The sequence below is a fragment of the Falco cherrug genome, chromosome 5, assembly GCF_023634085.1.
Source record: "Falco cherrug isolate bFalChe1 chromosome 5, bFalChe1.pri, whole genome shotgun sequence".
NCBI classification, from domain to species: Eukaryota; Metazoa; Chordata; class Aves; order Falconiformes; family Falconidae; genus Falco; species Falco cherrug.
In genome coordinates this window covers 34,865,428-34,876,429 of record NC_073701.1, presented here as the reverse complement: position 1 = coordinate 34,876,429, position 11,002 = coordinate 34,865,428, and the positions used below count along the sequence as shown (strand labels likewise).

General features: G+C 45.6%; 1 protein-coding gene across 2 annotated transcripts; it reads right to left on the bottom strand.

Moving 5' to 3' along the window:
* Window positions 1-937: 937 nt before the first annotated feature.
* EIF3L (eukaryotic translation initiation factor 3 subunit L) lies at window positions 938-10,813 on the bottom strand. Of its 2 annotated transcripts, XM_055712028.1 has the most exons (13): window positions 10,658-10,813; window positions 10,515-10,563; window positions 10,174-10,384; window positions 9,493-9,572; window positions 9,137-9,198; window positions 7,756-7,825; window positions 6,997-7,070; window positions 5,854-6,025; window positions 5,440-5,594; window positions 4,481-4,651; window positions 2,985-3,482; window positions 1,918-1,998; window positions 938-1,182 (listed from the first exon to the last, which is right to left on the bottom strand). In XM_055712028.1, the coding sequence occupies exons 1-13, from the start codon at window positions 10,688-10,690 to the stop codon at window positions 1,144-1,146; spliced, it is 1,695 nt and encodes a 564-aa protein (XP_055568003.1). In that variant the 5' UTR covers window positions 10,691-10,813; the 3' UTR covers window positions 938-1,143. The 2 variants fall into 2 exon arrangements, with proteins under 2 accessions (XP_055568003.1, XP_027671857.2); XM_027816056.2 differs by lacking the exons at window positions 9,493-9,572; window positions 10,515-10,563; window positions 10,658-10,813 and having other exon boundaries at window positions 10,174-10,252.
* Between the last annotated feature and the right edge of the window lie 189 nt (window positions 10,814-11,002).

Below are 11,002 nucleotides of genomic sequence, written 5' to 3'. Positions count from 1 at the left end.
AGATGGTATATATGAAGCATGCTTTGTGTAACTTTCTTATTACAGAGGTTCCCCTCTTGCACCTGTTTCTACCACTCAAATACCAAACTATTTAAAGACAGCAAAAGGAGAGGGGGACAGAGGGTGCGTAGGGCAGATGAGATGCGATTCATTTTTTGCATTCTCTTCCCCAATATATACAAAGTCTTGATTCCCCTTTATAGGGCTAGTTTTCGATCTTTTCTTCACTTCGAAGACACAGCAAATTTGCCTTGAAGAATCCAAAGTGGCTCAAGAGCTTGGAAGATAAGCATTTAAAGGGTTTTAATAAATTCAACTCTGTCAGGGAGTTTTCTGGAGAAACTGAACTCCATTAAATTAAGGGCCAGGGCAGCACTTTGCTGAAATAAAACACAACATCCATCAAGGACATCTCATAAGATTACTGAAGTTAATATTGGTTGAAAGTTTGCAAAAATCCTCCCCCTTCCTTTAAGAAAATGTCAATCCACTTTAGAGCATTTCTACTTCATGGCAAGTAAAAAAAAAAAAACACAACCCACAAACACCAAAGTCCAAAGAGATGTGGGAAGGCAAAAATGCAACCTTCTACGAAAGCAACTACAACTCAGGTTTATTCAATGTGTGGGGTAAGAGCTAAAATGAACAATACTAGCTTGTTTCTCTTTCCATATCCTATAGATACACTGTGGAACAGCTCATTTTCTCCCTACTAATCAGTTCTGCAGCCTTCCCTGTTCGCTATGCACAGTGCCTTTACAAAGCATGTTTCCATGCTTTGTAAACATGTTGGGAGATCTGCTCCCCAACTGTTACCTGCAACAGCGTGGACCAAAAAGAGCACAAACAAGAGCAGCTGCCCAGGTCTCCAAATGCAATTATATTCTTCCACAGAGGAAAAATGAGTACATCGGATACTCAATGCTCACCAGGAAAATTCCAATTTCACGGATTTATTAGATGTCTTATCCTTCATAGGACAGTTTGAGCCAAACTGGTCTGCTTATTTAAGTACAAAAAACCTTCAGCATCACAGGAGATTCCAAAAATGCCAGAACCCTGAGCTCCCCTCCCTTACCATGGAGAGAATAATCTCTCCCACCCACTTCTCTTTTCAGGCTGATTGCTGCATCCACAGAATTTTTAGGGTCTCTGGCCCATCTTCTTCAGGGTTCGATTCAACTGGAATTAGAGAAAGCAAAGGTCATAAAAATACAGTGATTGACATACACTACTGTTCCCCTCAGAAGCCTTTATCCAATGTCTCTACTCCTTCCTCTCTAACTCAAAGACAAAAAGAGCTCTTGTGCAAGCACAAGGCAGTGTGGGAAGTAGAAGGGGAACTAGTAAAACTCCCTCTTCCTCTCCAAGACAGCAGAGGAAGATCTGGGGAGAAGAAAGGGTACAAACTTGTAGCAATGGTACTGCAACCCTGTATTGCTCAAATCCCTACATCTCAGGATTTTGCTGCCTAAGTTTCCAGTGCGCAGCAGCCTCTGTCAGGAGAGGGGAGCAGCGACAGAATGTCACCTCCTGGCTGAGCACAATGCTAAAGTCATCTGTGCTCCAGAAATCTTTGATGCCACTTTCTAGAGCTGTAGTTATGAGGGTAGAGATACCATTTTGGTTGAGTTACTATTGTCTAGGGACAATGGAGTCAGTGTCCTTGGACAGCAGAACTCTCCTTTTCCACTGTGGCTCAAATAAGCACTTCTCACACAAAACTATACCATTCTCCAAAGGCCAGCAGTTACTGCTTAAACCACCTGCCTTGGCCCAGTGCCTGGCAGAGCTGAGGCTCGTCCCAGCAAGGCGCCACATAGCTGTCACACAAGCATAGCTCCATCAGGCTTGCACAGCCCAGTGCTTGCCCTACTTTTCCTACAGAGCTACACAGATCTCATGCCCAGGCCTCACCTCCTCAAACTTGTGGATCTGGCGGATGAAGAAGTCCCCATAGCGTCGAGCAACCTTTGTGTCTGCAATATGGATCATGTCCTGCGGAGGGAACAGCATGAGGTCAGGAGAAGGACTGCGCTAGCAGAGAAACAGCAAGCGCTGCCAAACATGACAGGCAATCAAAGGGGCTTCACTCCAGCCCTGGTTCTGCATCACATATGCCTGACCTGTGCTAGCCCCACAGCAACCACTCAGTTCTCTGCAGATTGTCTTCCCTATAACTTTGCCTAGGCTGGGTCCCAAATGCATATTGTGTTCAGTTCACATTCTTGCACATTCTTCCCGTTTTTGTGTCTCTTTATAGCAGCTTTGACAGTCCCAACCCCAATCCATGCTCTGCTTCCCTCTACCAGCAGCTAAGAGTTATGCTATCTACCAGGAGAGGCAGGCTGAGACACAGCATAAGTCCTTGCAGGAAGGAACCAAGAACAAGGGACAACCTGTTCTCCTTCCTAGCAAGAAGCCTAACGGTTACTGCTACCTTCTTTGAGGATGAAGTCCTAAAAGACTCCTTGCTATGCTTCCTGCTGCCCAGAGCTCCAAGGGCAGGATGGCAACAGGACCATACATTGTGTTTACATTCCTCTTAGAGCAGAGCTAAATGCTGCTCCAGAGAAAAACAGACCTGTAACATGACCAAGCAACACCCCTGCTTTGTCAAGCAAAGGAGAGATGTGAGGGAGACCTACAAAGCTGATAAGCCCACCTGACACACTGACAACACTATGTGTCATCCAGCTGTCACCTGCCAAGAATACTGACAGTTTCCTCTGTCCTGGGGAAGAAGGCATTTAGAACCTTTGTTTTCTGGGTACAACAACTGCCAAAGCTGCCTGTGACATCCCATTGCTGTGCAGCCAGGGGCACTCCTGTTGAGCTGGGCTGTGACTTCACTGTGGACAGCCAAGCTGTTCACATGACAAAGGAAGGGATGTTTCCCACAAACTGGAGCAAAACCAGGTACTGCCATTTCCAGAATTTCCTGGTTGAAGGAATTTCCTAGCCAGGAAGGAGCAGGTACCAACCTTGTCAATATAGAAGTCTACTTCAGAGGCAGACTGGAACTCCCCATCCAGGGCAGATATGCCACTGGTCCACACCAAGTTCTTCATCTTGTGCTTGAAGACAAGAAGCTGGATACGAAACTCCTGCTCCGTGAGGTCTAAGAAGCCAGCCAGCTTTGCCACAGGCATGGTAGTGTAGAGCTTGAGGAAGCTACGGATGGTAGAGAGTTGGGCCTGCTGCTGAACCTCATCAGCAAAGACTTTGAGCTGCTGCAGGAAGGGCTCCTTGTGGTAGTTGGGGTGCACGTTGTCATAATTGGGTACCACAGGGGAGAGGAACTTGGGGCAAGCATAACTGAAGAGCTCCTCATAGACTTGTGCATCACCCTTCTGCATGCGCAGCATCTTATCCCCATATTTCTCTCGCAGCTGCAGGTGGATGCTCTCATCTATGCGCATAGGGTACATGGTGAGGGCGATGGCCAGGAGTGCATGCATCTGCTCATTCTGCTTGTTAATCTGAGACAGAAAGAACCTGTTAGTTTGTCAATATGCTCTGGCTTTATGGTGCCAGATGGAGCTGGGAGCTGCGTTTTTCAAAGACAGACCCTTACTCAGAGCATTAATAGTCCTAATGCTCAAGGGGGACACAACAAAGCAGCAGTGCTGCTGGGCAAAGCAGGTAGATGAACACCATATCAAGGCTCTCATCCATGAAAGAGGGCTGGACAAGGAGAAAGTGTCCAGAGCCATACAGAACCTGCATGGCCAGAAGCAGATTTGACTGCTTTGGTGCAAAAATGTGCAGAGGAGAAGGGAAGGCAGATAGTTTAAGAACCATCTCCTGGCAAGGGACAGTTATCAGGGAAGCCAGTGAAGAAAAGACTGAGAAGGAAGATTTATCCGAGCATGGGATGAAACAGATAGCTGTGTGGATGAAACAGACATGCCAAATTTTTGAAGTATCATGGAATTAAGAATGGCAGAATTTGGCTACACACAGAGTTAGAAATGAATCATAAGGATAAAAAGGCGACAGCAGCAGCAGGGTGTAAAACAGGCACCAAAGACAGCTTACATGAAAAGAGAAAGCAGCTTTGTTTCAGTCATATTGAATTAAAACAGTCCGTAAATGATTATCTGATAATGGAAATATATCTGACCATGGCAGTAACATGAAATGCAGGATTGGACTAGGAAAAGGACTGAGTCTGAAGAAACATCAACAAGAATATCATTAGGAGCTGATATTCATTAACAACACTGCTTAGAGGCTGCCAGCTGGAGCAGGGGCAACCATATAGTGAACAACCAAAGGAACTAGTAACACAGCTAAGAGTAAATATTGCCACACATGTCAAAGGGGTTCAAAAGATCCCCAGTCACGACCACCAGCAGCATAGTCCAGGAACACAAGGCTGGACTATTAGATGTAGGTTATCAGGTGATAGAGGAAAGGCAGGAAAGACGACAGCTGCTTTTCCTTTTGGGAAGTCTAGACCTATTCTATCTCTTACCATCTCATACTTATAGGTTGTCCTCTGAAACATGCTCTTGGTCCTCTGGATGTAGAGGAGGATGTTGGCAAAGACACGGATGGCATCCTGATAACGCCGCATCATAAGGTATGCAAAGCCCACGTAGTAATAGGTGGTCACCTGGCACTCAGGCACCCGGGAATACATGCTCTGAGAAGGATCAACACACTATGTTAGAGGGGAGATAACCACCTTTGATCCAAATAGCTTGTTACCCAGAATTCAGCCACCTCTGCTTTCAGTCCCATCCCAAATATAGCAAGGAGAGGGTTAATTCAGGATACCTCATCTCCCACCCATCCCTGCAGCAGCTTCCTTGCTGTTCATTAGATCATCTCGTTTCCTACATTTTCCAGTTTCAGCTTCCTGCAAGCAGAGGATTCTTGCACTGGACCTAATATTGCTTTGCTCAGTTCCCTTTCCCCCTATTTCACTCCATGCCCTGTGCCAGACAGCAGATACATAGATTTGTGCCAAGCCCTGGGCCAAGCCCGTGTTGCAGCTGGAGTTTTGTTAGCCACTTACCCAAGCAGCACCCAGTTCTAGGGCAAAAACATGCAAGGTGGGAGTGGGCACAGTAAGAATGAGAGTCAAAAATCCAAGAATAAACCACTGATCAAGATGGGGACAATGTGTTCAGCTAGCTACCACTGTGCTACTGTTTACCATTCAACTAAGACTCCCTGTAACAACACTGCCTTGCACAACACAGCAAACTTCCTAAAAAACAAGGCATTTGTGCTGCAACATTGTCAAGCATTATCATATGGCTTGGTTTAATGCCAAAGCTCCAGCTGTGTTCAACTACAAACTCCTGAAAACTACAACAGCTACAAACAGCTCTTCAGCTGGAAGATTAAATTATGGCAATCTTTCACCAGCATGTTTGAACAGAGACATTTGGAAAACTGCAACAGAGGTTTTAAAACATGTATTACCTTCTTGTTGAGCTCGATGTTCTCCAGAACCTTGATCGCTTGGTAGTAATCCCCCAGCAGAGAGTGCAGACGCAGTAGCCCAACCAGGCTGAAATAGCCCAGCATCTTGTAGAGAGAGTGACGACCATATTCACCAGCCACACTTTCAGGGTCACCTACAGAAAAAAGGAACCATGCTGCTTTTCTCCAAGGAAGCGAGCTCCCTTTTCAACACCTCTATGTTTACAAGCAAAGGGAGCAAAACCTCAAGTGTAATCACCAGCACTCCTCACACAAGGCCAACAGAACCTGTTCCCAGTCAGTACATCCACTGATTGTTTGATCCAGCTCCCAAACAAAGCTAACTGAGCTTGGTCAAATCAAAGCAAGTCAGCACAGACACCAGTCTGGCTTGGTGTCACCCAGCTAGCTCACCTCCACTTGTATAGACCTCCAGCTGTCGGTTGATGTTGGATTTGTCCACCAGAGAGTGCAGCACATTAAGGACACTGTGGACGTTCCAGATCTTGGGGTTGGAACGAAGGAAATCAATTTCCTCTTCCGACTTCTTGGCTGTCTTGCAACGGTACTGACTGAAAGACTGGAACTACAGGAAAAAGCAGAGATTCAGTGATGAGAAGCTAGTTTGGTACAAGTTGATCACATAAATGTATTACAATAAGCTACAAGTTGCATGAAAAAAGTTTCATCTGAGAACACCTGGCAATCAGAACAGCAAATTATACCACCTTTAAAGCACCTAGGGGAAAAATGATACCGAGGGAAAAGGCCAGAAGACAGAACGAAGCAGAGAATGATCTCTTAGACAATGAGGACAGGCAACTAAACACAAATTTGCTGTCTGAACAGGTAGCAAAGAGAATGACCAAGTCATAAGATGTGTCTTAATACACACACATCTTTTTCTACATATGCACACATCCTTTTTCATCCTCAAGCTTGACAAGACTGCATTTGAGGAATTCCAGTCAGCTCTATAATAAAAAAAGTCACAGAGAAAGGAATCTATAGAAAAAAGCCAATAGCATTTGAGAATTGTATTGCTGCACTCAGAACAATAAGGGGAAAAGTATTTCTAACATCAAGATCTTAGACCACAGATTATTCCAAATCAGGTCAGCACTCTTCAGTGCAAGCATAAAGGCCCTACTGACTAAGAAATACAAAACTAAAGTAAAACCGTAAAACACAATACAACTAGTTTGAGCAAGTATCTTCACAAGGTCTATGTAATTATAGCAGACTTCAGTCAAGGCTGCTTTGCACAAACCAGGCAGAAATGAAGGTGAGTTAAAAAAAAAAAAATAATCTCATAAGCAGCAACCGAAACAGAAATATCAATAGAAGTCCAGTACTCCCTAAATAGTCCCCATAACTTAAAAATCTGTACAACTACTTCATCTACCTGGTCACTCAGGAATAACAGTGTTCACCAAAGTTTTTTTCACTTTGTGGTATCCTAGCTATGAAAATCAGAGAGGGAGGATACGGAAAATTTACAGCACTAATAGAGGCAAGGCAACCCCAAAATGGCCCAGCCTGATAGTCATGTAAGACCTGGTATATGAATTCATCAATGATATCCCAGAGCCACTGGTTGGGCAGTTCCAGAGGAGCAGGGCCATCAGCATCTGCAAAAGAGCATAAGTAACAGATAAGAAGCTTAATACCTTGAGCAAGAACAGTGGCAGAACTGGAGGAATACACAAATTAAGGAACACAAGAATTTCCCCAAAATGGATGAAGCAGCAGGTGAATGAAGCTTCCAGTAGGGCAGTGATAACATACCTTTGCTACTTCAACTGCCTTCACTTTAAAACAACACATGTGCATATGGGGTTCATCTCTAGCACTGCTCAGCAGCAGTGATTCTCAGAAGCTGCATAGACTGTAGGGGTTTATCCTAATCAATCTATTCTCTGCAAGAAGTCTGGCAAGGAGTCACAAACCCATTTGTCCCAAGGGGAGTCAACAACAGTAAACAGCTGTGAAACACTGCAAGTTTTCTCTAGCTTACAGCTTCATTTTGCTTTTTAATAAAGATTGGTGAAGCAGTTCTCAGCAAGGCAGAAAGCTAAATAGGTTTTATTCTCTACAGTATTTCAGAAAGCATTGGAAACTATCTGCATTTTTTGTGGTTTTAAATGCATGGATGTAAAGTGCTCTTCATTCAACAAACGTGAACATACATAAAGTTTGTAGACTACTACTCCTCCCTATATGATCTATAAACTAACATGTTGCTGTTGTTCTGACCCTTTCTCCAGTTCTGCCCTCTCCAAAAGTCACAAACAGAAATGAATTGCAGCAACTCACTGAGGATGTAGTTGAAGAGATTGCAGTAGTTGTAATAGGATTCAAATCTCTGCTCCAGTGTGGGCCCGCCCTACAATGAGAAGTCAGCACAGTCGATTTAGTTTCAAGCACAGCAGGAGTGAGTTTACAGGCAACAGTGTATGAAGGACAGTCAATAGTCACAGCAGCAGAGGGTCTATTTCAGAAATGTTAAGAGCCAGTATTCAATCAGGATACCCATCAGCACCACCCAGAAAACACGAAATTGTATCACTATTGTCCCATGAAATAGGGCTGATTTCATGTACAGGTCCTTCTCCCAGGATGACCATGCATTCAAACCTTCCGTGAACATGATGCGTTAACCTTCCTTGTCCAGACTTAAGAGCTTCCCATTACCTTCAACAGCTCTCCTTCCTTCTCCCCTCATGTGAGGCCTTAATAAATCAACAATTCTGCTTCTGAACAGTATTTCCAAATGCTTTGAAAGAGCATTTGAAAGGAATCACCCTCTTCCTAGAATCATCTTCCTTGTTTCACCTGGAGACACTCTGAGCACCACTAACAGCACAGCTTGAGAAAGCAGTCTCTCCTGTTAAAGTCCTTTTAAAGTCCCCATTCCTCCACCTACACCAAAACTGCAGTTATTACTTATTTATGCCATAAGTCTGTTCAGCTCTTTTCTTAAAGAACCACGAACTACTGTGATTTCCTCAGTGACTTCAAATTAGCTTAAGAAAAAAAAAAATGGTGTTTGTTTTGTTCTATAGAGCATTATTCTGTCCATTTCCTTCTCCTGTATCCTTTATGGTGCCCGTGTTTCCCTCTTTGCAAGGCACTCTGACTCCATATTGATTTTTTAAGCACAAGTAACACACCTTCCTCTTGTGACACCTCCTCTCACCCACCTGCTAATCCGAAGAACAAAGAGCCACAAAGAAACACACAAAATCAACTTGCAATTACCAACATAGCTCTATCAAAAAGAAAATTCAGTTATGTCCCAACATCTCCTTCCCTAACTCACTAATCACTACATTTGATGTCAGTAACAAACTTTTATAAAATAGCCTCCTGAAAACCCAGACTGGGTTCTTATGATTCATCTAAGCTGCCAGGGAAGCCTGCACACTCATTACAACCAAGCTTGAGGAGACAGCTAATAAGCCTCAGAAAGACAGTCAAGTCTTTCTTGCTTTTCAGCAGTCAGTGAATCCTTACTAAGCTAACACAAGGCAAGAATTTTAAACTTCCCTAAAAGCAACTCACAGTTCATAAACCCATCCAATCCTGTCTTGCAAAAAATATGGAACCACTGGTACTATGGCAGCAGTAAGATTTGGCAAGTTTTAGGGCATGGAGAAGCCAGCATGCAACCAACAGAAAGACAAAGGACACTCACGCTGACTTTGGCATAGATGTGCCTGTAATACAGCTCCTTGTAGAGGATAAGGAAAACAGCATCTGGAAAAGATGACGGAACTGGACATTAGCAAACCACAAGGCCTAAGCAACTGGATCTCTTGGACATGCAAGTTGTGCTCCTCCTGCCACCTGGTTATCACCCAGCAATAAAGGGAGGCACAAAAGGATACTTTGTTCAAATTTAACTTGCCAGACATCTGCTGAAGGAGTTGTCAGAGTGAACAAAACCAACTGACTCAGGCAGCAGCAACGCTGTGCACCTGCTCACTCGTGTATCAAAAGTGATTTAGTTCCTCCTCTCCCTGACAAACAAAAAGAAAGTAAAAGACTTACCGTTTCCAACTTGAGGGGCAATGGCCTCAGCCTCTGGCCATGGGGTATTCTTAAAAAACCTTTCTGTCAGCTTTGTCCAGCTGAAAGATACAACACGTGGTATTAGAAACGATTTCACAGTAGTATGAGTGCTGGAGTTAAGAGATCACAATATAGAGGCCTTGGGCTTGATAAAAGTAGACCACCACCACCATCATCCTCTTTTAGTAAGTCCAGAGTTGAAACAAAGAATGGGAATTGCAAACTATGCAGTTAAAGTCTTCAAATTATTCCTGAAATATGGAACAGCTGTGTATGTTACTTCTACATTCCCTTCACGGCAAAGTGACACAGTTACAAGCAGAAGCAGGAGTATCTGTAAGGAACAGGCACAACAATTACAACTCACAGCTTTCTGCAAACTGCCTAACTACCACTACTGGGTCACTTTTTACTGCTTCCATGCCTGTTAGGCACAGGACCGATATTTTCCTTCAGACAGGTCACAACTCACCTATACTTATGTTAGCCTAATGGTCTGGAAATATCTGGGGGTTTCCCCCAGTAACCAAACCAAACCTCATGCTGTATTTTAAAGACAGACGAAGTTTGGAAAAACACAGGTAGTCAGCTTTTCCATTTAGTGCACTTTCATCACAGCTTAAACAGCTATTCCCCCTTGCAGGAAGGACAGCTTTGTACCTGTTTTCATAGATGTCCTGGATCTCGTACACCTTTTGGTCAATGACATCACTGGAAACACGGCTGGCCTGGAGCTCATACACCTTCTGGTCAATGAGATCCGACACGGTCTTGTGAAAATACTGAATGAAGTTTTTGATCACTTCGGGGATCACCTGGTAGGTCTGCTGCTCGTACTGGCGCTCGTAGGCCAGGTCTTGCTTCGGGTCTCCTGAGGGAAAAGACGAACAGTGAGGCAGCTGCCGCACAGCCCAGCCCGGGCCTACAGACCCGGCCAAGCGCCAGCGGGCCCGACGCACCCGAGGGGCCACCGCGCCGGCGCGGCCGAGGCCCACACTCACCCGTGTGCATATCATAGTCGTTGGAGTAGGCGTAGGGGTCGTAGGCGGCCTGTAGAGAGAGGGAGACTGCCAGTCACCACCACCAGCCCGGACACGACCGCCCGGGTCCCGTTCCCCCCCGCCCCGGGCCCCTCGCCCCACACCTCGTTGTCGTAGTCCTCCCCCGGGTAGGCCATGGCGGCGGCGCAGCGAGCAACGAAACGGCTCCGGGCGGCAACGCAGGCCCGGCGCGCAGCGGGCAGGAAGAGGGGCTGGCACCAGGGGCGGGGCTCGGGCCCCCGGCCGGAAGGGCGGTGTCGGAGAGGGGCTGCGCTCTTCCACTGGTTGAAACAGCTGCTTGTCTTCAGCCTGCTGAGCTGCCAGGAGCCTGGTGCGGCCTCTGCCCCGTCCCTCCCTCTGATTGGATAGTATGCCTGCCCGTCAAACCTTCCCGGGCACCTCCTCCACCTCCCACCTCGCTTCTCTACTCGCCTTCCTTCGGGTAGAAG

Excerpts from the sequence above, each read along its gene's own strand:
- EIF3L (XM_055712028.1), bottom strand. The coding sequence starts at position 10,690 with ATGGCCTACCCGGGGGAGGACTACGACAACGAG. Across the intron at positions 10,564-10,657 it reads GGGAGGACTACGACAACGAG|GCCGCCTACGACCCCTACGC; the intron begins GTGTGGGGCGAG and ends CTCTCTCTACAG. Across the intron at positions 6,026-6,996 it reads TTGATGAATTCATATACCAG|TTCCAGTCTTTCAGTCAGTA; the intron begins GTCTTACATGAC and ends TTTTTCCTGTAG.